Consider the following 27,837-nt stretch of genomic DNA (forward strand, 5'->3'; position numbering starts at 1 on the left):
CTTTTATTGTGAAGTATAGTAATAAGTTCCCTCCCAACAGGAACTTCCGTATACACTGTGTTCGTTAGTTTCTACTTATAGCCTCATGATGTCTAAGTTCAAAACCGTAACTTGGCCTAAAGTGATTTTATTTGGCGACTCCATCACACAGGTTAGCTCATACATTAATATTTTACATTTAACAGAGTGAGAATATTCATTTTTCTGCTCTCTCGGTTAGTTAGCATTAGCTGCTAGCCTGTTAACGTCGGCTTGAAATTGGTAAAACACTGCTGTTGTTTCTTTCAGTTTTCATTTCAACCCAATGGATGGGGTGCAGAAATTGCGGACAAATTAGCAAGGTAAGCAGTTCCCATACGTCTGATTATATCCTTTTTACATTACTTTAGCAGCTCTCCAGAGTTATGGGCAGAAATGGCACTTCAGTGATTTTTCTTTTTTTTTGCATGCAAGTCAGGCTAGCAACCAAACTGATGTTCTGTTTTCTAATAGCTGAACGTGACATTGTGTGTTTTCCTTTCAGAAAGTGTGATGTTGTAAACAGAGGACTGTCTGGCTACAACTCCAAATGGGGTAAGATTGTTCTTCCTCGCCTCATCAACAGCCAGAGCTCAGCAGACAACAACATAGCTGCTGTCACTGTCTTCTTTGGAGCCAACGACTGTTCACTGGAAGGTACAGTCTCACTGACACAATATGTAATGACAATTTAACAAGTTTAGTAATGATAAATAGTTTTGTTGCAACCTATCTGTAAGAATAAATCTCTTTACTTTTCTTTTAGTCATGACTGGGAGTGATAAAAGGATTATGTGGCTCAGGTGGAGAATAACCATAGTGATATCACCAGATAACATGTCCCGATTCTATACATACATTATGAAAGTGGAACACTAAGTTGCTGGAGTACCACTTAAGTTGTTTCCAAATGTCACACACTGCAGATTTAAAGCTTTAGTAAACTAGAAACTGTTCTTCTTGAGGCTATCCAAAATCACTGTTCCTCTCACTATGTCACATAAAAATACTGTCACTGATAATTTATCATTTACGTCTAATGTTTCTGTATGGTTTTCCCTGTCCTGTCCTGCAGATAAAAACCCCCAACAGCACATCCCTCTGCAGGAGTATTCAGAGAACCTGAAGGAGATCACCCGCTTTCTGGCTTCAGCTGGAGTGTCAGCAGACAAAGTTATCTTCATCACCCCCCCACCTATCCATGAACCAGCCTGGGAGAAGCAGTGCATTTTGAAAGGTAACACATGTGCACAAATTCTTCGTCTCTCTATATTGTCACTCAGACAGTTTTTAGACACCAGGCCTGAATGCCTCTTTGCGTCTCTTCCAGGATTTTCTCTCAATCGCCACAACTCTGTAGCGGGGCAGTATGCCCAGGCGTGTGTTCAGGCTGCTAGTCAGTGTGGCACAGATGTCCTGGACCTCTGGACACTCATGCAGAAAGATGGACAGGTGAACACAGTGCATCAGTATTGCTTGCTACTGCCCCTCCCTGTCAAAAATGTTGCCATATAAGCTTTCATATGACCAAATTTTCATTGCTTTGTTTGTTATTTTTGGTTTGTTTTTTGTAGTGTAAGAGAAGTAATTTCAATATTTGTTGAATGGCATATTATATTTCTAAAGAAATATATACATTAAATATAGTGTCCTTTTAATGTTTAGAGTCAGGCTGATTAGTCCATTGACCGAAAATTCTCAACAGCTGTGAGTCACTGGAGTCATTTATCAAGCAATAATGCTTAACATTTTGCTGTGTCTGACTCCAAAATATGATAATTTGCTGCTTTCTTCTGTTTCATATCATAGTAAATTAAATATCTTTGGGATTTTTTTTTTTGCTAAACTATTAATCAACTGCTCATATAAATAATCAACAGATTACCTTCTAATAAAAATAATTATTAGTTACAGCCATGGCTCAGAGTAGTTTTATATTTTCAGAAAAATAACAAATGTCTTTTGATCCACAGGACTACACAGTCTACTTGTCTGACGGATTACATCTCTCAGAGAAGGGAAACCAGTTTGTGGCCCAGCACCTGTGGGGGCTGCTGGAGAGCCGAGTGGCCAACCTGCCCTTCATTCTGCCTTACTGGGGAGACGTGGACGCCAAGAGCCCTGAGAGCAGCCTCCTCTGTGACCAGTGAAAACAGTTAAGAAAAAATATTCTGGCCTGGGCATTTTGTCGAGAGCCTGACACTGGACTGAATTCCTGCTACTAAACAATGAAGCAGCTCTGATTTGTATTTGCCAGGTATGTGCAATACAAGATCATGTATTAATGTTAAAAAATGCATAAAATGCATAATAAAGATTTTTATTTTGAGATGTGCATAGGTAATGCAAGCAAGAAACTTATAAAAATGAACATATGGGTGAATATTTAAAAGCAAAGAAACAATGAGAAAATATACACATCATTAGAACACAGGGCACAGAACATCTGCTCATTGTGTAACAGTTCACATCCATCAAGTTGAGCCCATGTTAGCTACACAGTCTTCTTTTTACTGACGTACAGTTAAATAGTTATTTAACAAATTTAATGTGACAAAACAGGCAACAGTGGTTAGACAGCATTAAATAAGAGAAAGGTACTATAACTCACATTGGCACAAGGACACAAAACTAAGTGGAAAAATAACATTAGAGCACCTCGGGCAGTTTCTTTTAAAAATTAAAATCAGGATTGTTCGGATTCATGTTCATCTTCAGGGAATATTCTTGTCTTTTTGCACAGAAATAGGTCAGAACAGTCAGGCACAACATCTGAAAAGGCACCATGTTGTTTCATACAGGGACCAACCACGCAGAAAAAATACACAACAAATAAATAACCAACACTAATGTTCTCTCCAAGTTTCACCAGTTGGTCAAATAGAATAAGTGTAATGCTGAAGAGACTACCACTCCATCACTTGCACAGTAAAAGAAACCATTAATGACACAGCCCAGTATATTTTACATTTTATATGTATAAAACTTAATTCAACTCTCTGGTGATATGAAGAATACTTCAAGTGCCATTATGACACAGATTCATGATAAATCAGTCATCTTATAAGTCAAGTTCAATGTCCACCTGCTTAAACATATCACACTGAAATGTTTCCTTAGAGCAAATCTGTGAGGTTGCACTGCAAGACAATACATGGTGCACAAGCATATACTGGTCAAAAGACAAGGTTGACACTGACATACTTTTGCTGACACTGCTTTTTTTTTTTTTCCTTATGGTCCACAATCAAAGCTCACTTCAGTTAAACAGGGCACACTGGCAACACAGCAGATACAGCCTTGGAATCAATGTGATAATTTTTGTTCTTGAGAAAAAATGTACATAATCAGAAACCCATTTAGCCGCTGGGTTATCACATAAAGATAAGTGAGCTCTAGGATGTGTTTGAGGAACCGACCGATTTTTCAGGCATCATCTGGACAAGGATATCATCTACCCAACTAAAAAAGGCACAGCATCATTTCATGCAGGCACACAAAAACGTGAAATCACTCAGTAACTATTTTTCTGCAGTCATGGGGATTTGAGACTACTCATGCATTAGTTATAGTGATTAAATCCAAGTTACAGCTGACTGAGTAATATCCACATCTAGTGTTGCCTGAAATCCTGAAATGTTGTCCGTGGCTCTGTTAAACACCAAATCTGACCTACAAAATTTGTATGCTATTGCCTCTAAACAGTTGCTGTCTGTGACTTGTGATAAGAAAAAAGCCAATAATGCTGCTTATATTAGCATGTTCCGTAAAACAAATACCAGGATGCATGTACATGTTGGTGCTGGTTGTTTACTCTCAGCACTCGGTCTCTTTAGTGTCAATGCAGTCCTGCCTCTTGAGGCGCCGCCGGTCCCTGGCTGGTGGGTTCTGTTCTGTCAGATCCTCGTAGGAGGATTTCGTAGCCGACGAGCAGGCTCCGGCGGTTGTGAAATCGTCCGACAGGCCCTCCTCTCCCAGGTGAGAGTCGCTGCTGGTGTCCTCCTGGATGGTGGCCATCCGCAGCCCCCCTGCGCTGTCCGGGGTGGGGCCGTAGCTCGGGCCAGGGGCCGGGGTACTGCTGTTGCTGCTGCTGCTGCTGCTGCTGGATGCAGAAGTGCCCCCGACCTGGCTCAGCTGATGAGGCTGCTGGGGCAGGGAGGAGGGCGCGGTCCGGCCGGCGAAGGAGAAGGGAGGCTGAGGAGGCTTGACGATGCGCATGGACGTTGACTCGAGGTTGCTCAGCATTTCTTGACTCTGAAGAGCAAAAACATGTGAGACAGAAGCACATCAAAGCTGCCTGTCTCTGACTGAGGTGAGATTCATTCCCTTTTTACTACACTGATAAAATTAGAGTATAAGATATTTATCACAATCCTTACAGTTTAACATTGTGACTGACAGTAGTTTTATTATAATTTTCAATATACTCAAGATTAATTCATTTACTATTTTCTATCTCCATCCCCATTAACATTCCTAATACCCCCAGTAAAAGTGGGAATGAATAAAAGAAAACTTTCTCACAGAGGACATTCACTCCTGTCAAACAGAGTTGTAACTAATACAAATAATGGCTGCAGTCCATTTAAGAGCACCAGGGCCCTGCTATCGTGCATATTGGCTCACTTGCAGGATTTACTGGCACACCTAAATGGAATTAAGCTGTCATTAATGTTATTAGTTGCACGTCAAAATGTCTGCTGTGAGAAATGTGTATGGAGAAATGTTCCCTCAGTCTCCACATGTTCCCAATCAAACCTCAAAAAAAGGACTTGACACAGTGCAGACAGCCATTACAAAGAAAAAGAATGGATAAAAAAATGAAAGAAACAATCACCTAACGGACATTACCCTTGTCTTGTTGTGGCTTTGAACAGCAGCAGATGCAAACTTAAAATGTTGACACACACTGCATCCGATTTCACAACAGACAACAAGGTGCAACCTGGTTCGGTCCTCTCTCTGTTTGAATACTCCTCAAATGCAATCTTGCTTTCTTGAGGTAATTTCTGATCAGACAATGACTGTACTGATGTCACCTGTGCAGAGGACACACTTACAGCTATTCACTCACATTTAAGTGGTTTAGTTTGAGTCTCTCTCACTTCCTCTCTCAGCACGGGTGAGTTTGAGGGCTGGAAATGTGTTGCTAGATCAGTGATTACATCAAGGAGTAAGTGACTGCAGGAGTATCCCAAACGTGGGCCACCGACCATGCATCATCATGGACTCAATGGCAATGCATCGCAACACCAAGCCATGGCACACGCACTCACCTATGGCGGGAGCTCTACTACAAATTTCCACCATCTGCTGCAGTTCCAATGAGAATGGAAAGGGCCAAGGCAAAGAGTGATGGACAGGTCATTTGCAGCTTGAACCCAGCAGAGACAGTGAGGCCGTTACAGACGGACAACCCGACCACTGGTTTGTACCGCTTCAAGTTAGAGCTTTTTCTGATTGTGGTCTCACCTCTGTATGTTCAAGACTGAGCTAATTTGGCACCCAATTTATCAAAACTCTTCTGAGAATGATGTTAGAAAACTTGTCGTGAGCTTCAGAAGATAATGTTTTGCAGTTACACATACTGTATGTCAAAGGGACAAGAACTATTGTTAGACAAAAAAAATGTATCTACTTACGAATTACAAAGTAAGGTAAGCAGAAGTACATGACATTTTTAAACTTTAAGTAAATTCTTATTTTATTGTTGGTAATTTTTATCAAATTTATTTCCACCTCAGCAGGATTATGGCTGAACTGACATGTTGTTAATACCTAGTTCATACTGGTGACAGATCTTGTAAAGATCCATAAATGGCTTAGAAAAAAAGGCAAATACCTCATCCTAAACAATTAACCTTCATGCTCCCCTCCTTGTTAAAGATGTTGGTGTTTTCAAAAAGCATTGGGATTGTATTAGTTTGGTTAGTGTGGCAGCAAGGTCAGTGCACAGGATCATAAATGAACAGAGAGATGAGCAACTTACACTTGGAGGGTAGTAGAAGGACTTTGTATTCTCCTCATACTGCTGGTCAAGTCGTTTGTCCTGCAAAAAGAAACACAAACACGACACAACTGTGAACCCTTGAAGTAAAAGAATTTAAATCATTACCTGCAGCTGGTGAAGATGAGATCTAACTTCAAACACAATGATAAAAATCAAAAAAGGGAGTAGTTCATGGCACATTGACGACACCAGGAACTAGTGAAAATTGGTGTCCAGCAGTTTCTTACCACACAGTGAACCAGGATACTGAGAGGAATCCAGAAGACGAGGGAAAACACCACGACTGAGCCCACTATGTTATCAGCCAAGAACTTCCCTGATGGAGAGGTAAGGTTGGTGATGATTGTACAGACATTGTACATTTGTACTTGACTCAGTTACGATGGCCATCAACAATAAAAACTATATCAAGACTAATTTCCAAAGGCTTTTGGAAATGTTACGTAATATTTCACATTGCCATGTTTGTTAAAAATTTGAAAGCAAAGTCTATTGGAACCAACTTACCAAACGTGTTAATGTCCAGTTTGTCAATAAAATCCCACAACCTCTCGATCACATCCTGCACCTGCTTCATGCACTTTCCCTGTTTAAACAAGAGAAGGTTGACACAGCCAAATAAGCAAAATCAATGAACTCATTGTAACATTCATACACTTTTGTAAGACCTGTCAGAGCTGGACTGTGCTAGGATCTACAAAAAGAAGACTAAATACAATTGATATATGATATGATCAGATGGTATCCTGTCTGTAGAACTGACGATATAAAACGTTTGGAGACTCACGCCCTCATCACAGAAGCCCACAGTGCACGGTTTTCCTTTGCGAAGGAAAAGGAAGCTGCCATTGGCCTGGATGAAGGGAGAGCAGGTGCCATCTTTTCTGCAGCACACTTTACAGGAGTCCTCAGTTTCTAGAAACAGGAGACAAGATTATTTCAAGTTTTATACCAATCCAAAAATATTTTGTCTATACCTTCCATTGTTTTCAACAGTGAATGTGCACATAATAACCTTCACTTTGTTTTTCAGGACAGCAATTATAAGATTCATTCAGACAAGACTCATTCATTCAGAGATTGCAAAGATTAACAGACTACGATGATAGCTGAGCCTATTTTTAACAAGCTATTGCCATCTGCAAAAGCACACATCTAATCTAACCTTTCCATGTGACAAAGAAGCAGCTGTTTTTGTTCAACAACAATATATTCATATAATGTAACGGTTTTATGAATGGGTTTTATAAGACCAGGGATTTAGGACCATTAAATCCTTGAGCTGATGAGTAAATATGAAAACAGTGTGGTGGTTTTCCATACACTAAAAAACTTATGTCACAGTGGGAGAATCTTAGTGTATTGTTTTTTTTGTGGGAAGAGAAGATTGATAATTTATTCCTCAAAATTATAAATAATAATAATAATGATAATAACAAATAAAAACCCTTTCCCATACATTTTTTTTATATACTGTATATGGTTTCCTCAAATTGTATCTCTGACTGTTGGGATATTTCTTCATGCTCCAGAACCTCAATGATCCCTGGGCATCGGCTATTTTAAACCTCAGATCGCCAGGATCCACAACATCATTTAGACAATCCACTTAAATCAGTTAAAGGCTCTTGCACATTTTGAGACAAATGAACACCTTTTACCATTGCAGGCACAGGACTGAAGGTTCTGCATGGCCTCACAGAAAGGGTTGCACTCTCCTTTGAGACACCGGCCGTTGTCCACGCATATAGTGTCGTCAGCTGCATTCGCAGGAGGTGGACATACACTGCTGTTGCCTAAGATGAGAATGAATTGTTAAGAGATAGAATTTTCACCTTATTTTTAATTTATCAATATAAAAAGGTGCCCAACTCCACAGCATACAGCCTTCCTTTGATTGCTGCAGTTCTTGTGTTTAACCAGCAGGTGGTGCTCACCTGTGCAGGAAGATATGCCTTTACAGGTAGCACTAATGGGTTCCTGACACCTGACTCCTGCGTGCTCAAACTTGCAGTTTCTACAGCAAGGGCTGTTTCTGTCACTGTGAAGAGAACAGAAACATCTATGTGACTTACTAGTAACAAAAATTTTCTCATTAATTATGTTATGATCAGTCAGTTAATGTTTGAGTATGTATTCAGACTTGATTGCTGTGTTAGACATTTTCTTTTGGACGATCGTTTGGATCTCATACCTGCACTGTGCACCAGATTTGAACTTGCAGTCAGATGAGCAGCAGAGGTCATCGTTGAGGTGGAGTAGCCCAGGGTCGCACTCTTCCCCATCCTCTACTCTGGAGTTCCCACATACCTTACTGTTTCTCTCCTTGAAGCACACTGGAGCCTTGGAACGTAATGTCTTTCCTATGGAGATCTTGCTGCAGTTGGAGAAACGCTTTAGGCGGGAAGGAGAAGTAGGCACAGGTTAGATATTAGCTAGGAGTAGATGCTTTCTGCTCAGCTGTGAAAGTTGATGTTGAGAATGATAACAGATATAAATCTCTCTTTAACAGCTCACATAAATAGCTGCATGGATAAAATGTACAGTGAAACAATGGCGTTTCTGCCTGCAAAGAGGTGGTTTCATTGTCTTTGTAGGAATTATTATTGATTCATACTGACAGGATTCAAGATCTAGTTTGCATATATATTTCAAGAGAGTCCAGTGTGTAGGACAAGTCACATCTGTTAATCAACAGCATTTTTCACCTTAAAAAGCTGCAGAAGTCAAATGCATATTATCTGTTAAGGCCAAAAGCGTAGGAGGTACATTTACTGTCTGTCATCATACTGAAAAGCAACTGTGACTCACATTTATTTAACACTCTGCAGAAGCATCTCATTTAGAAATGGCATTCACATCTCATATTGCACTTTGCATCATTAACTCAATGGGTCCTCTAAACTGAGGATACATTGACTTAACACACTAATACGTTTTAAATGGTGTTTTAAAATGAAAAACAATCTATGTCCAGACAAGCTTTTTAGCACCATATCAGATATAATGTCAGTCCATGCTAACACTAACGCCTACGCCTAGAACGCATATCACAAGACCATTCACGTACACTGGGCATGCCTGTGCCGGTGTAAACAGGAAGTAGGTTGTCTACTGCAGTTGGTTGCTTAGTTGCAGAAAAGTGATAGGAGCATGAGGAATCAGGGATAGATAGGTTGTGAATGATAAGACCCAATCAGGAAGCAAAATATGGGTGTCTGCGTCATTGTTTCAAGTCTAAATTTTTTCCGAACCAGACTAAAATGCAACCCCAAAGTTTTCAACCTAAAACTGTGCCAGCAGCATTTCTGAAAGTCTCCCTTTCAGGGGCTCAAAAACTCCAAAGTAGTGCATTTTAAAACTAAAAAGTATTAGTGTGGATGTAGCCTGACTGACAGCAATGACATTTTGTTACCTAGTTATGAGATAGTAATGCGTCTGTTGAATCACACTGCATGTTGAAGTTAAATACAATTTTTGACCTGTCTGTACCTTGTTGTTAACATGGTCTCCGCTCACAGCAATGGGGTACATGACAAACTTCCCCCCTTGGTCGTCACTTGGAGCACAATAAGGGATGTTGTCAGGGTCGTGCTCGGCTCCAAAGTTATGGCCCAGCTCATGAGTGGTCACCAAATCTGCTTCCTGATGAAGCACACCAGAGTAATTCATGATAAACATATTGTTTACAACTGGATCTACGGATCAATGAAGATGAAATAACACAAAACAAAAATTCTATCACTCAACATCGTCAGTCAGGACTGACTCAGGAGTTTTACTCAGTAGAAAGATGCTGGTGTTTTGCACACACAGTGATTTCACTGCAGGTATATTATAATACAGATTACATTATACAGCATAAAGCCCTAAATTCAAAAAAGTCCTCCTAGCTCAAATTAATGCTCTGAAATATTACTGTAAACTGTGGTGTGGAGCATGCAACACACAGATACTTGAGGTATGAAAAATGTAACAGGGTTAACATTATTACTCATAACACCCACACAAAAAGGTGCATCTGCTCTACTTACACTCTAAACTTGGCAGGTTGACAAGTTGAGTTGCATAACATCCTGGCTGAAACTCAGTGCCCTCAGTAATTAGTTTTGTCAAAGATAATGACTGAGAAATGGGGTAAAACAGACCTTTGTGAGGATGGTTTTGCCATAGTTCTTGGTGCTGGTCAAGCCTGTGTTGAGGTAACTGGGCTTCTTGGCAGAGTGATATGGGTAGTAAGCTACAAAATGACAGAATTAAAGAAAGATGTCAGTATTTTTTCGCCTTTACAAAAGCCCCCTGTTTAAACATGTAGCTTTCTCTTTAAATGTAATGGCCTTTGCTTGACTTCCCTGCCATTTCTGGCAATTCCAAGATCAGTGTTCTTAAGAATCTGCTCAACTACTTTCACTTTCCATGAATGTGGCAGATTTAATGTTGCAGAAACATAGATGGTCTCTAAAACATGGTACACAAGCAGCAAAACAGAACAAGGTGACTTTGTAAAATATTTCACTGATGTTGTAAAGTAGGTGGTGTATGACGTAGCTGTATATATAGCATGTACTACTTAACTTATGAAAACAAGGCCATTTTGCCGCTAAAGGCTGTGTCCTTACGTTTGGGGCAGAGGCCGCCCAGGGCCTGAGCTTTGGAGGGAGCCACGTACGCCAGCCCCAGTGTGCCCTCATCAAAATCCTGGTAGGTGAATAGGTGGGCCAGACACACAGTGGAGGCATTGCCGGCGATGTCTGAGCTGAATTGCTGAGGGACAAGACTAGAACTATTATCTACCAACATTTGTATCTGTCAAAATTAATTTTACTTATACAAGAAAACAGAAGTTATAGGGACGAGGACATATTTAGTTACATTTAGTTATTAAAGAATTCTGACCAAGATCTGTAGAGAATGAGACATTTTACATTTATTTATTACCTCCAACTCTCTAATATTTTTATACAATGGCATTTCTTATTACTTATCAGCCAACATACATGCACATCCAAATATATTTGTGATAAACTTGTATTGCCAGATTGTACAGAGCATTTCACACATTTCTGTGAACTCTTTTCATATTCTGAGCCAGATTAAATTACCCTACTGTATTTCCCAAACCTCTACTCCCTTCATGTACCTCACACTGTCTGTTTCTACCTTTCTCTGACTCTTTTACTCCTTTTCCTACCTCCAGAAGTCTCTTCACATCCCAGACCTCTTTTCCTTTCACAGGGCTGTCCTCCATGTTATAGTGGACCCAGTTGGTGCCAGCAAGTTCAGGGGGACACCTTGTAGGCTCCTTGTTGATGATGATCTGAGAATAGTAACCAAGGATGTTAATTCCTTATGTGTAATTATAGAATAATACAATTTTATTTAAAGGATTTAAACAAATTATCATTTGCGATATCTGTTGCAGTTGAAAAGATTTTAAAACACATAGAGGAAATGTATTTTTCAAATGACTGATGAATTACAGTAAACTATAACATAAGCTGTTAGAAGTGGCCTAAACACAAACCTATAGGAACAGCTTTAATACAGTGAGCATATTTAAAAAGGATCATGTGACTCAGTCAGTTAGTATCATCTTTTGGGGGCTTTCGTTTTAAGTCATAAAATTTTCCCAAAGATATTGGGGTTAAAAGAAGCACATAACAAGCTCTTCTTGACTTTAGGGTGAAGAAAATGGTAATATAATTCTGAGTAGCTAAATGAATGCATATCTTCTCAGTGAGGAAACCCGCGACTCATCGTATGACAAACAGTGTCTCTATTCATTCTCAAAGCCTGTGGAACAAATTAAATTACCCCACAAGGCACACACAAAAGCTTTCAGTTCCTCCTACAAATGCAGTTCTCAAACCCACTGAGGGATTGAGTTATTCTCAGCTTCACTTCCGGGAGTGACTCTATGTAAAACAAAGCCATCAGGCGGCTGGGAGCAGTGATGTCTGATGTTTCAGTGCTACAAACTGGTCCACGATTGAGACATCAACCATATTACAATGAAGTACAACACACAGACAGCCACACACACCTGATGGATCTGAACCCCATAGCCTTTGAATTCATCATCCCAGGTTGTGTTCCTATAAATGTCATCAACTCGATCAATCAGCTCAATCTGAAGTGAGGAAAAAAACAAAACAAATCACATACCAAGAATGCTTAATGCACAGAAATAAATGAATACTACAAAAATGTATTTGGACATAGCTTTTTTTCCACAGATATATTAAACATACTAACTATAGATTACAGATTTGTCAATTTGGCAATGTAAAACTAACGTGGAACTCATTCTGCTCCCTATGAATAAACCTTAATATGTCTTTAAGCTCTAATGAATGAGGTTTTGCACATAGGATCATAAAGACAGACCAGGTAGTTGAGAGTAACGCTCTCTTGTCCGCGGCCCATGTGTTTAAAGAACCGGTAATCAGCAACCAGCAGCAGGGGGCAGGTATTCTTCTTGTGGTCGTGGACATATCTTTTCTCTCTGTGATGGTACTCTACGAGGAAGAAGCAGCAGGAGCAGTTTTAGAGATAAACGTATAGGAAGGGATAAAGAAAGCAAAAATGGTCACAGGTAGGAAAACAGAGGAAAGAATTACTGTTTCGCAGTTGTATGCCTTCACCACTCGTTACACCACTAGTTTCAGGTTACATCCCTATTTATCCAGAATCATATAAAATATTAACCATTTGTCTGAAATTTTATTGCTGAGTGAATTCTTGAGTTAAAAAAAAACATGTTTTCTGCAGTCCCAGTGACCTTGACATTTGACCAACAAAATCTAATCAGTTTGTCCTTGAGTCCAAGTTGTGCCAAATTTGAAGACATTCCCTCTTGGTGTTACTGAGATACCACGTTCAGGAGAATGGGACAAATGGACGGACGGACAACTCGTAAAACATAATGCCTCCGGGCCTGTCTCTCACAGGAGCAAAGGCATAAAAAAAAAAAAAAAAGAGGAAACAATCACATGTTCTTAAGCATTGCCACATTAACAGTCAAGGGTAATCTTGCATAAAGACAGATAAATAAGGACATCAAGAAGTTAAAACAATGAGGCCATGCTCCAGTATCCCATTGTTAATTGCCCTCATTTTCACATTTAGCAACACGTCTTCTTTTTTGTTTGCCAATGAACTGATTAAGCGCCGCCTCTGTTCTTAAAACCAGAATTAAACTTCCATTTATCTTGAAAGAAGACGCCTGAGTGCATTATACTAAGTGTGAATAAGGTCCATTATATATTTCGACATCTAGATAAGGCAGTCACAGTAAACTAAAGCAGATTTCATACATAGACTGCACAGTGTTGTTAGGCTCAGTTAAACAGCTACAGCAGAGGATTTTGGGGTACACTCAATGGTCTTCCCTGCTATAAAAACAATTCTGTGTTAAAATTGTGACCTCATAACTTGACTCTTCCAAATAGATAAAGCAAAGCCCCTGAACATCTACAAGACTGAGCTTTTACTTTGGAAAGGTTAGGTTTAGTGCTGTAACCAACATGTATTTGAGCTGAAATTATTATCTGAATAAAAGATCAGTCAGTTCACATGAAACTAACTGGCAACTATTTTGATGATCAATTAATAATTTAAGTGAGTTTTGGAGTGCTGGTCCAAAGACAAAACAAGACATCTGAAGACACCTGGTTCCACAATTTTCTGACATTTTATAAGACAAACACTGAATTGATTGAGAAAATAATCAGCAGATTAATCAATAATGGAAATAATTTAAATTGTTAGTTGTAGCTCTAATTGCAGCATCACTGTGCCAACTCCAGAACAAGATGTTAAATGTATATAGTAATGTAATTTTACCACAAAATACAGTCTTGAATTCACCCAGGAATTCTGGAGAGATGCCTCAAAACTACATCCTAAACTCTTTGAACAGTCAGTAGCTGAAGAATAACAGAACAACAGAGCATTACATCATACTGTACAATTGGCTCTACACTGTTCAAAAGTGTGGGTGTGCACTGCTCTGGCTTCCACAACAAGCAGTGGGAGACCAATGACGACTCAGAGTCATCTGATTGGGCAGTGGAGCCTCCATGAATTTTAATGCCTCCTCCATAAGAACCTTCACCTCGCCTCATCTCCCCAACGAGTGCTTTCAACCAGAAGCCGGTGAGAGGTGTTTTAGATATCTCCTCTGGCACATTACCACTGTTATATGCTTTACATTTCCAACGCAGCACAAAAGAATCAAAAGACATTTGGTTTTTACATAATACCCACTTGTCAGTAGTGTGTATGTGCCTAACATAGGCTAGGTTTTACAGATAAAAAGGCTTTTATTAAAGTGACTGTAACAGAATCTAACACCCACCTCCTTCGTGTCACTACTACAGCCTCCTCCTTCCTTCTCTCCACCTTAAACATTTGTTATCCTCCTACTCTTTACCATCCACAAACAGGAGCACAGAGCCAAGGCTGCACGAGATTTGTGATCTCAAACCCTTACATATTTATACTACATTACCACTACATGGGTACAAATGTGAACACATTTGCAAGACACTCCACCCCTACCGAGGGAAACAGACAGAAGAGCTCACCCTTTTTCTGGTCCACCTCCTGCCCGTCCCTGTCCATCCTGGCAGTTTGTGGTAGCAGGTCCATGTCCTCTGCGTGGACGTAACCGCACACTTTTGGTGAGACGATGCGACTCAGATTCTTGATGTCGTCGGAGCGATAAACCAGCAACCTGCCATCAGCTGGGGAATCGGTAAACCTCCACAGGGGCTGCACAGCCAAAAACACAGAGGTGGTATTAGAGAGCAAGACAGAGGAGTCAGACAGGGTCACAAAGAGGAGAGAAGTTTAGAGAAAAAAAAACAAGAAGGCAACAAAAAGAGAGGAAAATATGGAAATAAAGATATAAATCAAAGATCAATGATATAGATCAAATTATTAAACAATTTAAAACAACAACAACAACAACAAAAACACACCAGTATATCCAAGATGACAGAGATATAAGAGATGAATACAAGGAATATAGAATTCACATGTATGAAATATACAACCCTGTGTAGTCCATTTTAAAATGCTCAGAAGTAATATGAAGTTAGTGTGGCCTCTCTACTGTCTATTGTGATTTTACAGCCGCTCCTTACCTCTACGTTGTACTCTGCTTCATCAGTTAGAATGTGAGCAGAAAACTCATCTCCATCTATGTGAGCCTGCACGCGTGAATTCTCCTCTCCTGCAAACACAAAGCAAAACACTTGCTATTATTAAAAGATTAACACATACAGAGTAAATCCTGCAATCTATCAAGTAAAGCTGCACAAATGGATTAACATACTATCATCACAGCTAGTATCATCTTAACAAAGCAAGATTATCATTAGCTCAACATTGCAGATATTCAGCAAATAGTGCTTATTATTTCATTAAAATTCATCAGATAAAGGTCTTATAAATCAATCACTTGTTTTGCACATGCAAGCTAAGACTCTTGGAAAATTAAAATACGCAATCAGGGAATTTACTATATGTTTAAAAAAAATTGGTGAATACTTAATTGTGCATGTCATCCACTCACCGACAACATGTCCAGTGAAATAGTTTTGAAGCTGAATATCATAGTTCTCCTCTCTCCCATGTTTATCAAGAAACACAGCTTTGAAGTTGTCAGTGAAAAGGTCTGTGTTGGTGGTCAAGTAAAGCTTGAAATGCCTGAAATCAGAAAAAGAAGATGAAAACATGACACACGGCTTTATAATACTATAAAAAGTCACACTGGATTTAGTGTTGGGCCATATTTATTGTAATTTATTAATATAATATTAAGTGAGAAAATACTTATCACTTAATGTGATTACGTTTTAGACATTTATCGTTCACATTTTTTTTAAGCTATCTTAATACAATACAAGCATGCCCGTATGTACAGTATGTTGACAGATGTCAGCCTGCTTGCTGTAATTGTTGACTAGATGTGAAGTGTTAGTGTGACTACAATGTAAAGGATGGGGGTCAACATCTACAGTCTTAGTACAGTGCAAATATACAAAGAAAGATTAATATGACTCTTCACCCCCCCCCAAATTAATACATTTTGAGTCTGTCTTTTAAAATCAGAGGCTATCATGCAACATTATTCCAAAGACCACAACAATTGTAGTTCGAGACAGACTTAAATCAGACGTATGGGTAGTGCTGATGTACCTGTGTAGTGCTCTGAAGCTGACCAGGCGCTCCAGGTGGGACTGGGTGTGGACGTCCCTCTTCCTAACAGAATGCAGCTTGAGGTCTGCCAATGGCAGCACCTCAAAGTCCGACAGGACGGAGTTCAGGGCATCTGGAAGACACACACGATAATTTTGATCACCAGAATGTCACTGTCACAGACCACAATCCGGCGCTGACAACCCACCTCCTCACCTGAGGATATGGTTTTATTTAGCAGCTAGCCTGGACTGAATGACCGAAGATTTAATTACACCTTAGACAAACAGCGGTATTGATTATCACAGTAAATAAAAGGTACCATAAGTGATAAGTGATTATAATTTATAGTAATTATCGTTTACGCTCATTATTCCAATGACAGTTAGCATTTACATTAAAGCTAACATTAGCTTAGGTTAGCTTGCTAAGTTACTTACCGAACTCAGGGTTTTCTTCGTGACTCTCCTCAGTAGTAACTCTTGACTTAATAGCACCGTTGACCCAACAAGGAGCCAGAAAGGCAATTATCAGTATATTCCTCATTTTCAGGCAGCTCAGACAGCTATTCTACTACTGTCATAGTCCCAAGTTTTCTGTTAGTCTAGACCGCTAACGTTAGCTGCGCTATCCGGAAGTGTAGAGTGGAAAACATCCGCTTTTAGAATAGTGGACAATGTTAAGTTACGAATTTGTCTGGCCTTCAAAGATAAAAGTGCAATTATTATCAAACGTTGCTTAAGTGAACAAAGCATACTAAAAGTACTCATTAGGCAGAAGAAGGATGCCTGTCAGATTATTATATTATTGGAATTATTATTTCCAAAGCATTAATGTGATTTAAGCAGTAAAAGAGTTTAATATGTAGAAGTACTATATTTTCCTACTCTATCAAGTCATAGTATCATAAAATAGAAGTACTCAAGTAAATAACTATAATAACAAATAGACTATGGTGCTTCTGTGGCCCTTTGATTTTAAATTTTATGACTTGAGTATGGACAAAGTACAGGCAGTTTCGTCTGTAATAATACATTGTATTTTATACACTCACCATCTTTTGTATAGTTATAAATTAAGCACATTATTTTAACGTAGAGGTGAAGTATAAATTAATAAAATGAAAATAGAGGTATCAGTTGAAGTACACCACTTGAATCAATGCATTTACTTCTTCCCACCATTGATTTATGACATTAATCTTTAACACAAAGATAATGATGCAGTCAACATGTTTATAGCTTTCCCCTTATCTATTTTTTCCTTTTTTTACCTTCAAATAACAGGACTACTGCTCTCAACTGTTCATTTGTGACAGTAGTAAATTCAGTAAATTTCCCCACAGAAACATGGCAGACTCATGACAGTTTAGTGGTATGATATGAACCAAATCATTAAAATAAAGTGAATTTCCGTTTGTTTTCTTTAAAGAATGGAGTTAAATTTCAAAATAAAATAAACTAAATTCCTGTTTTAGGTTGTGAGAGCCATTAAGCTATCAAGTATGGCATTTTGCTACAGGACATTTACAAATATCCAAGCACATTTATTATGCAAGTAAAATAACACACAAACTTGGACTTGGTTTATAAAATGTTTTATTCATGTTAACATAGCTGATACATAGGGTTTCAAACATTTCCACAAGGCTTTTGGGGACTACAATTGAATGAATAGCAAAACAATAGTGGTCCAAATCTCTAATGACAATCACTGGACAGACTAACAAATCACCCTCTTGTAGGATGTGTACAAACCTGCATTGAAAATTACTAGACTTGACACTTGGACTTGTGTGTGTTACAGCAATTGTTCCCATTCCAGTGTAATATCTCAAGAGACATGCATGACAGAATTGTCTTCTTCCCATTAAAAAGGTCCCTGCATTTGGTCAGACAAACAAGCACCACCATTTCCCCCCACAGACAGACATGCTTCAGTGATAGAGTGGCATCATAACCAGGGCAGAAAGTGAGGATTTCACCAATGGGCATTACTTAGCTGTATTATAATATTTGTTGCCAGCATGTAAAGTACACTGGCTTTCCCTGCAGTATGAAAATTAGTTTGAAGTTGGACTTCAGCTGCTGTAACCGTACCACGTAACTGTAGAGACAGACACACTAAAAAGAAAAGGTATGGGGAAAAACTACTTTTATATCTAACATTTCTTATTGGGAAAAAAATCCAAAATCTCTCAATGAATGGGATTTAGGCTTACAGTTGTTTAATGATGGGACTTAATTTTTTCTGCCTCTAAATTGAGTTAGGAGTCCGATACCATTGTCAAGCTATCAATCACTTTTCTACAGCTGAAACTGCACACATGGGAAGGCCAGGACAAACACAAACCAGAAGAATGGAGGGTTTCTCTTTTCACCAGTTGTCCAAATCTGCATTGTGAAAAGAATGATTATTTTTTTTATTTATTTCCTTACACAACTCTTTTCAGCAATGGGTTTCATTGGTAGAATGTTTGAGTGGAGCAATAAGGAATGAAGGATGTGTAAAAAGTTTTTTTTTTCCTTTTGTTGTTTTTGGAGATGACCCAAACATTGAGGGCTTGTATGTTTTAGTTCTCATTCTCGCCACCCTCTCCTCCTTCTCCGCCTTCGCCCTCCTCAGGAGCGTTGTCCGATGTCCATAACTGGGGAGAGAAACAAAGATATTTGGAATACAGTCAAATATACATACTCCACTGCCATTTCTGAATTTGATGCGTCTATTGGTGTATGCACAATCCCATAATGACAGTAAAAACTTGATCAGCAATTTGTGTAAATTCACAGAGAAAGACAATTTGAGCTCTCATACATGCATGTATTCAAAAACCTTATGCAGTACTTTGTAGAGACACTAACTGGGATTGATTACACATTTGAGACTTATTAGAAATGTCTCTGAACATCTGTACATGTCTCTGCCTTTTGGACAGCTTCTCTGGAGGCTCACGGAATTTCTTCAGATATCTAAATTTTGGCCTAGTCATCATTCTCTGGACAATCCGTAAACACATTTGTAATCCCCTTTCCGACGGTGAGGAGATGGGTGTAACAACCTATGATTTTACGTGACTTTCTTGCAAAGAGTCAATCTGACAAACACGGCAATGTACTCCGATCACTTTCTGTCTATACAACCAAGTGCAACATTATGTCTGTGCTGCAGTGTATATGTTGTGGCTACCGCGGTCTGCCACAGCCAATCTGCTCTATATGTCAGTGTCTACTATTTTAAATCTTTCAACATAATTTTATTATCTTCTTCTTAAGGTCATTTCACAACACTATACAAACCAAGGCTAGTTTCAATAGAAGCAAGAGCAAAAATAATTGGTCTGCTGAAGCACAGGTTACTTGGAAAACTTAAACTGTTTCAGTGGACACTGGACTTGCCATAATATGACATGGGGCAAATCTTGTTCCAAATGCCTTCTTATGCACAATCCATACTTTGTGTGGTCTTTTCAAAGCTTTAGCATATAATATCCACGTGTAACCTGCAAATAAGATGTAGCATGGGCATCCCTCCATGAAAGACAACATACTACTGTAGCCTCTTATACCTACAATCATACATGATCTGCTGATTTTAATAAAATGTTTAAAACTGACGGTCTGAAAATGTGTACTTTAACCCCCATGTTGTCATTTGAAACGCACTTTTGCTTTAAGACAGCACTGAGCATCATGTTGTATGACTGCTTAAAGCACCCTGAGACTTAAAGACGGACATTGAAACACGCAAAACACTACTGCTCCACAGTAATGATAATTTCTGTGCCATGTGAGAGCAGAACACTCACTGTCAGGTTGTCTCTGAGGAGCTGCATGATAAGAGTGCTATCTTTGTAGGACTCCTCATTTAGCTGGTCGAGCTCTGCAATGGCATCATCGAATGCCTGTAATCAAGAAAAGGAAAATGTTAACACTTGGAGCACACTACAGACAACCGAGGGTGAGTGACAGATTTCTATAAGAAAAGTATGCAGACCTTTTTGGCCAGCTCGCAGGCTTTTTCTGGGGAGTTGAGGATCTCATAGTAGAAGACAGAGAAGTTAAGTGCCAAGCCCAAGCGGATGGGATGTGTGGGGTCCATCTCAGTCTTGCTGATGTCAAACGCTTCCTGGTATGCTTGCTGTGAGTTTTCAATGGTCTCTGTAAAAAGGGGAGGGAATCAAAAAGATTATAATAGTCAATGTATGTTTTAGTTAAGGTTTACATAGAAGTCCACTTATGGAAATATTTTAAACCTGTTACCACACACACACACACACACACACACACACACACACACGTGTAACATGTTATGTTAAATAATGACAAAAATGGACAAAAATAAAACATTTTGCCTCATTTAGACAAATATCAGCTGAGACCAATAGTTCAACCGCACAAAAACCCATGCGTAAAAATGACAAATTTGTGGTTTTAAGGATGTTATGTACAAGACTATTCTAGACTAACTGTTGTTGCAACGATTGCAAAGAAATCATCACGGAATTCAAGAGGTATACTGCTCCAGGCCAAGAAATAACTGCCAGTAAAACAAATTGTCAGTTCAGTTTTTGAATGAAGCGAGATACGTGTTAAATAGTGAGCTTTAGAGGCTATTCTAAGCTATTCTAATGAGTGGCAGGCTCAAGCATTGCATTTACTGCACATTTTATTGCACATTTGTAATAGTGCGATCAATCTTCTCCCAACTCTCTTTCTCTTTATTTAGTCTTTTTTGAAGTAGAACACTGAAAACATTTAATAACAACTGTCAGCCAATATTATAATTAGCAGAAATACCCTAACTGAACAGAGAGCAGGAAATTTTGGATTTACCTGGAATAAACAAAAGAGCATTGAAGGCTGGTGGCTAAAAAATTCTGTAACTATATATTTTTCCCTGTGGGAAAGCTGCCACCCACTCCTGTTATGCCCTCCTATAAGAGAGGACACTGTGGTCACACGACCGTGACACATCGACCCATTTGACGTCATTTCCAGCTCTTAGCTCCAAGACAAAATCTGACACATTCCTATTTGGAGTGTGAAGGGGCCCAGATTCAAAAAGACAGAGGGGGGCTTATTTTAGCTTTTTCATACAAATGAAAAAGACGCTTGGACACCTTAAAGACTCCCCACTACACAGTGCTCACAAAGAGAGGCAAAGCAGTGAGAACGAAAGAAAAGAACAAAAGAAAAAAAGACTAACTGAAAACTTAAAATGTTAATGTCTTTCCAAAAAAAGTAAATGGAGCACTAATGTCAACTCACTTGATTTGTCGTCTCCAGAGGCAACTTCAGCAAGGTATCTATAGTAGTCCCCCTTCATCTTTAGATAGAAGACTTTGCTCTCGGGATTTGTGGAGTTTCCAATTAAATAATTATCCAGCAGTTTCTGTAAAGACAAAAATGTCAGAGAAATTTAAATTAGGTGAACAGAGGAAATATATTGAACAGGAAGACTTTTCAGAACTAACATCTCAACCACAAGCACACCACGACATCCAACTGACAGATCAAGAGCCAGGACTGAAGGGTGATAATGACATCACTCACCAAAACAACTGCAGTCACCCTATGTTTCCTGAATAGTCACTAACTGCACTAATTTGGGCACAAATTACAATGAAGAACAAACACATCCACATTGCATGGTGCGACGCAAAACAATAACAAAAACATTCAGAAAGTATTAGGACCCTTCAGCCTTATGCTGAAATTGTTTAAATTCATGTTTGCCTCATCAATTTCAATATCACATTGACAGAAGTATTCAGACCCTTTACTCAGTACTTAGTTGAAGCACTTTTGGCAGTGATAACAGCCTTGAGTCTTCTTGGGTATGACGCAACAAGCCTTGCACACCTGGATTTGGGGATTGTCAGCCATTCTTCTCTACAGATCCTCTCAAACTCTGTAAGGTTGGATGGGGGCGTCGGTGGACAGCTATTTTCAGGTCTCTCTGGAGATGTCCGACTCAGTTCAAGTCAGGGGTCCTAACTCGGTCATTCAAGGACATTCACAGAGTTGGCCCTGAGCCACTGCTGCGCTGTCTTGGCTATGTCTTTAGGGTCATTATCCTGTTAGAAGATGAACCTTCTGCCCAGTCTGAGGTCCTGAGCACTCTGGACCAGGTCCGCTCCTTTCAGATATTCCCTAAACCCTGACCAGTCACCCTGCCGCTGAAAAACACCCCCACAGCATGACGCAGCCTCCACCATGTTCCACCACTGGGAAGGTATTAGGCATTTGATGAGCGGTACCTGGTTTTCTCTAGACATGACTCTTAGAACTGAAGTTAAACACTTTGATCTTGGTTTACAGAGAATCTTTCAGTAAGGAGAAGCTTCTGTCTGGCCACTCTGCCATAAAGCCAAGATCAGTGGAGTGCTACAGTGATGGTTATCCCTCTGGAAGTTTCTCCCATCTCCACACAGGATCTCTGGATTTCAGCCAGAGTAACCATCAGGTTCTTGGTCACCTCTTTTACCAAGGCCTTTCTCCCCCGGCTGCTAAGTTTAGCCAGGTGGTCAGCTCTAGGAAGAGTCCTGCTTGTTCCAGACTTCTTCCATTTAAGAATTATGGAGGCTGCTGTGCTCTTGACAACCTTCGATGCAGCAGATTTTTTTTGTAACCTCAACACAATCCTGTCTCTGAGCTCTACAGGTTTTTTCTTCCACCTCATGGCTTGGTTTTTGCACTTATATAGACATGTATGTGCCTTTCCAAATAAGGTCTGATCAATTGAATTTACCACAAGTGAACTCCAATCAAGGTGTAGAAACATCTCAAAGATGATCAAGAAAAATGTCATAGCAAAGGGTCTAGATACTTTTACCCTCATAATAAATTTGCAATCATTTCTAAGTGAAGGGTGCAACATAACAAAATGTGAAAGAACAAATGGGGTCTGAATACTTTCAGAATGCACTGTAGGTGGGGCTCACCAATCATAAGTGTCCCATTAGCCTCCATCCACTAGAGAGCACTACTTTCTTTGCTGTTCATAGCTGCTCAGCTCAATGATTAATGAGTACATTTCTGCTCCATCAGGAGTCAAGTACATGTGCTCACCCGGTGTCATTTAGAGGAAATATTTTGCTCTGTGTCAGTTTCCAATAAAGTCGCTTCAAACTGTCCACAACCAGGCCAGCCCTCTAGTGTATCCCCAGCTGTCTTCTGCCCCAGATTCCACAATCTTTTTATAAGCACTCCCCCATGTCAGCACTGTATAGCAAAATTTGATGTCTTATTGCTGACACCAGTCTTATTTCTGATTTTAAAAGACTTGGCATCATTCTCTCATTCCCTACTGAAATTCACTCACAAATGTTCCATTAATAAGGTCTAAGGAAAGATAAAGGCACTGCCTGCGTTGTGTCATACTCCCAATTATTTGACACCGCAGAGCACAAAAAAGGGCCGTGCTTCCAGTATATGAATGTATATCTGAGGCCAAATGTTCAATTGTGAGTTTACTACTGCAGGAGAAATTTAAATATTAGATCCCCCCTAACTTTTGAACTTAATTGCACATTATGTAGCAGAACAGTGGAATGCAAGACTTATTTTTACAACCTTAAGACAAAATTGTTAGCAAAATGTAGTCCCGCTAAAAAGGCATGGTGCAGCTTTTAGGGACTGTTCCCTCTAAAAGCTACAATAACTTGTTTAAAATAGCTAAAGGATTTAAACTATACAGTAACCAAATTAGTAATAGCAGTAAAATGTAGTGATAATGTAGAAAAATATAAGGTAAATCACATCCTGTGATTACACAATAGGCCAAGTCATCCGTCTTTCAATGGACATGAGAAGATTACTAGGGCTAATCTGTGTCAGTGAAACCATGGCTTATGCTCAAGTTAACCGATTTAGAGAGCAGATTAATCATTTCACTCAGAATGAAAAGGCTCGCCAACACCTCAACCCTACTGACTGTCCTGACTGAGAAGCAACACAGTGTTCAGAGATGGTATAAACATCCTTTTTGTCTTTAACTTACATAATTGTATTTTCTCTTATAAAAAAAAAAGAAGAAAAAAAAAAAGGAGAAAACAGTTTTCCTCTCCCAAACCTGGGAGAAAGACGCTGCTCTTGTCTGAGCCAAACCCACCCCAGCAGCCACTCCCCAGTCATTTACTGACACAAAGATTGGCTCAGCCGCTACACGTGCATGTCTCAAGTGCTAAGCATTCCTCTTTCACTGCATGCTTTGCACAATAGACAAGAAGAGGAGTAGCCTTGCTTCCAGTGCTTTCACACAAAGCTCTGATTTCAGTCACCAGTGCTCACAAGAAAGGACAAATAGTGTTGCTGGATGAAAGCCTGACTGGTTGTGTGTGCACGACTGCCTTACATGTCCAACAGGAATTGATATTTCCTATTCAAGCATGGACTAATACCTTTTTATCAATTTAATTAGCAACACTACAACTAGCTACAGGGCATTGGGTTTAAGGTGGTTGACCCCCCCCCCCCCCCCCCCCCCCTTACTCAGCAAATGTGATAATCAGGCAGGCGCTATAATTAAATATCCCTATGTTCCACCACTACAATACCAAATTCACATTTGTTCTGAAGCTTCAGATGTAAAGGTAGATTCAAGTTCTGAAGAGGAGTGAATAGCCTGAATCTACTCGGTTGACACCCTTTCTGCTTTACAAGCTCTACATTCACATCCTGTGAGGAAACCAAACATCCCCATGCCTCTGCTGCCTCCCAACTGAGACTTGCTTTCATCTGAGATGCAAGTCTATCTAGTTTCACAGTGTACTTTGCAGGAAATCAAGAAAGAGGGGTACACAAGCTGCTTACTTGTCTATTGCGGTCTCTGCTCTTCTGCCTGTGTGGGTGCAAGTCAAGGCATGAAGACACGACACACCCTCCTCTGCTGACAAACCCTCAGTCAACACTTACTAGCACAGATACTGAAAGCTGAGTCACAGCCGTGCAAGCGCACCATCCCAGGAACACCCATGGGAAGCTGGTGGAAAATGATTGGCCCCAACAGCTTTGCGGTGCATTTTAAAAGACAGCAGCTAAGGGAAATTATCTCAATCTTGCAGCAAAGCTTCCAGGTCTCCTCTAATCCATTATGAAGGCAGGCTAGAAATAATGTAAAGCTGGTGCTTTACATTATACATTTACATTTGCGCAGTTGCATTAGATAAAACAAGAGGTGAAAGCATACATGTATGTCCACCTGCCCCCCCCCCCCCCCCCCCCCCCCCCCCCCCCCAGTATACCAGTAAAGCTTCACCTTGAAATGTGGAGAGTAATGTCTGAGAACTATTTTAGTTAAACAATCAAGCGCAGTTTCATTGGTGATCTGTACAAACTGGGCTTAGTTTGAGTCGTTTATGCATGTAAATTCTTGCACTTGGCTAGCCACATTAGGATTCTATCTGCCAGATGGGACTGCATGGATACAGAATACAGCACAGCTTTACAGAACACAGAGCATTAAGCTTATCTTTCCTGTGTGTGGCTTGAGTTCTCTCTACACCCATTCAGACACACCTTGCTGGTGTAGTCATTTTGACCTTTTGTCAGTTCACGCCCTCGCAAGGTTTCAAGCCCATTGTTCTAAATTCAGAATCCCAAAAGGCAGGAACAGCGGGAGGACTACATAATACTTCCTTGTCCTCTCCGCCTTTAGAGGCCATATTTATACAGCAGAGGAGCTCACAGGAAACAGGGAAGATGCCATTTGACACAGATTATTGGACTAAAATAATCACATGTGTCAGTATGAATTTTGTGTGTACAGGGTTACCATTTAAATTGTGCAGTTTCTTTCATCTTTCTTCTAATGCAACAGTCTAAATAGCTAAGCTACACTAGACATTTCTTTTAACACAGAAAAAACACAAAGAGTGGGGAAATATTAAAGGAACCACAATGTGGTTTTAGTGGTCACCAATACAGTATTCTTTATAATTTTAGCAGCGAATTAATATAGCTCTGCTCTTATAGTAATTTCTCAGGAAGGTGGTTTCCATCTCGCAGACTTAAAAATAAAATCAGCGTATAAATTTGATAGTTTACCAAAACGTTGTTGCAGATATCCTGCAGCTCCTTCTCCACCTTCTCCCGATACTCCTTGACCAACTGCTGCTTCTTCTCGCACCCCTCGGTCTTCAATCCGATGCTGGACATCACCCTCCATGCGGACCGCCTCGCCCCAACCACGTTTTTGTAGGCGACGGACAGCAGGTTCCTCTCCTCGTTTGACAGCTCGCCACCCTTCTCTGTAACCTCCTTCATGCAATCTGCCATGTCGTCGTAGCGCTCAGCCTGCTCCGCCAGCTTGGCCTTCTGAATAAGATCCGTTCTATCCATAGTTTATATATTTTAGGGGACTGACAAATCAGAAATCCGGGGTTATGTGACAGTCAGGGACTGCTGAGTTGAAGAATGGGTGCAGCAAGGGATCGACGATGTTAGTCCCCACAGTAACGGCGCAAGCTGTGAAAAGATGTTAATAAAAATTAATAGATGTTGATAAAACTATATGCAACTAGAGGGCAAAGTAAACCACCGATTATCATCATGGCATAAAAAGACATACACCCTAGCTCAAAAGAGGCACTGTCTAGGTAACAGTAGTCATTAAAATACTTAGAACTAAAGAAAATCCCTTTCCAGACACTTACTTTTCCTGACAAATTCACCAGCCCGCTTTGACTATCAATAACCTACAGAATTTTTCACAACTTCTAGTGTACAGCAGCGAACAAACGCTATCTAAGCTGAGGCTGGCTGCGAGCATCGGAAGCAGAGATCTGCTGGCAAACCCGCCACAAAGCTGTCTGGTGCAGCTAGCAAGTTAGCCGAAGCTAGCTGGCATTAGCTACATCGGCCACTCCTTTCAATACAAAATGTCACGTTAGCGTTACTCCTACAAAATACTAAATTAACCACAACCTGTCAGTTTAGTGACCCGTCTACGACAATACGTTTAAAGGAAAAGAAAAACAATAAAATACTCATCGTTTCTGACCTACTGAGGTCCGAATTTGCTCCACAAATTGATCCGATTTGACAGATCGGTCAGAAAGGCAAAGAACGGCAGCAGCAGCGAAAATCCAACTGTGCGTGCTGAAACGGGGCGGCTCATCTGGATATCGTCTCTCCAATTGTAAATCGTAATCTAACTTGATCGACAGGAAGGTTCAGTTTTGTGAACCAGTAGTTGTTTTGCGCGGGGGAAAGAGGCGGACCTTCAGAGGTAGTTTGACAGACCGGAACGCTGCAGCGGCTGGGGCCACGGGGTTTCCTCCAATAAGAGCAAGGGATGAAGACGTCATCGCATTGCCATGGTGATGCTCATCCAATCACTCCCTGCATTCACACGCTGTAGGCTCTGTAGGCGGGTGTGGCACTGTCTCCCTTAGTCAGACGTTCATCTGTCTTCTTTTGAAGTTCTTATCTGGTGATATTTTATATTTTTCTTATTGTCAACAAATCCCATGAAAACACCAAAACTAATAATGACTTCATACTAAGTGAAAGAATTGTCTGTATAGCTAAAGCCTGATGTCGCTTATTTGTCTTTGTCATAGACCTCATTGTTGTCCAAAAACTATTAAACAAAACATGAAA

At 40.0% G+C, this 27,837-nt stretch overlaps 3 protein-coding genes across 5 annotated transcripts; 1 reads left to right on the forward strand and 2 right to left on the reverse strand.

Annotated features, from left to right (window-relative positions):
- The first annotated feature begins 43 nt into the window (after positions 1-43).
- On the forward strand, positions 44-2,347 carry iah1 (isoamyl acetate hydrolyzing esterase 1 (putative)). Its single transcript, XM_022750511.1, has 6 exons — positions 44-151; positions 289-341; positions 524-675; positions 1,094-1,255; positions 1,349-1,470; positions 1,992-2,347. The coding sequence occupies exons 1-6, from the start codon at positions 86-88 to the stop codon at positions 2,166-2,168; spliced, it is 732 nt and encodes a 243-aa protein (XP_022606232.1). The 5' UTR covers positions 44-85; the 3' UTR covers positions 2,169-2,347.
- LOC111225559 (disintegrin and metalloproteinase domain-containing protein 17-like) lies at positions 2,325-16,862 on the reverse strand. The gene is made up of 19 exons (XM_022750510.1): positions 16,675-16,862; positions 16,235-16,367; positions 15,609-15,742; positions 15,178-15,266; positions 14,617-14,803; positions 12,416-12,546; positions 12,072-12,158; positions 11,220-11,345; positions 10,648-10,792; positions 10,177-10,268; positions 9,521-9,673; positions 8,223-8,422; positions 7,966-8,069; positions 7,690-7,824; positions 6,816-6,943; positions 6,536-6,614; positions 6,256-6,344; positions 6,008-6,067; positions 2,325-4,272 (listed from the first exon to the last, which is right to left on the reverse strand). The coding sequence occupies exons 1-19, from the start codon at positions 16,778-16,780 to the stop codon at positions 3,835-3,837; spliced, it is 2,616 nt and encodes an 871-aa protein (XP_022606231.1). The 5' UTR covers positions 16,781-16,862; the 3' UTR covers positions 2,325-3,834.
- A 952-nt stretch (positions 16,863-17,814) lies between these two features.
- ywhaq (tyrosine 3-monooxygenase/tryptophan 5-monooxygenase activation protein theta) lies at positions 17,815-27,344 on the reverse strand. 3 transcript variants are annotated; one of them, XM_022750287.1, is made up of 6 exons: positions 27,236-27,344; positions 26,281-26,700; positions 21,502-21,625; positions 20,228-20,391; positions 20,040-20,135; positions 17,815-18,881 (listed from the first exon to the last, which is right to left on the reverse strand). In XM_022750287.1, exons 2-6 carry the CDS (start codon positions 26,572-26,574, stop codon positions 18,807-18,809), a joined length of 753 nt encoding a protein of 250 aa, XP_022606008.1. In that variant the 5' UTR covers positions 26,575-26,700; positions 27,236-27,344; the 3' UTR covers positions 17,815-18,806. The 3 variants fall into 3 exon arrangements, with proteins under 3 accessions (XP_022606008.1, XP_022606010.1, XP_022606011.1); XM_022750289.1 differs by having other exon boundaries at positions 27,240-27,343; XM_022750290.1 differs by lacking the exon at positions 27,236-27,344 and adding an exon at positions 26,889-26,985.
- Positions 27,345-27,837: the final 493 nt, after the last annotated feature.

The sequence above is a fragment of the Seriola dumerili genome, unplaced genomic scaffold, assembly GCF_002260705.1.
Source record: "Seriola dumerili isolate Sdu_G_001 unplaced genomic scaffold, Sdu_1.0 BDQW01000149.1, whole genome shotgun sequence".
NCBI lineage: Eukaryota > Metazoa > Chordata > Actinopteri > Carangiformes > Carangidae > Seriola > Seriola dumerili.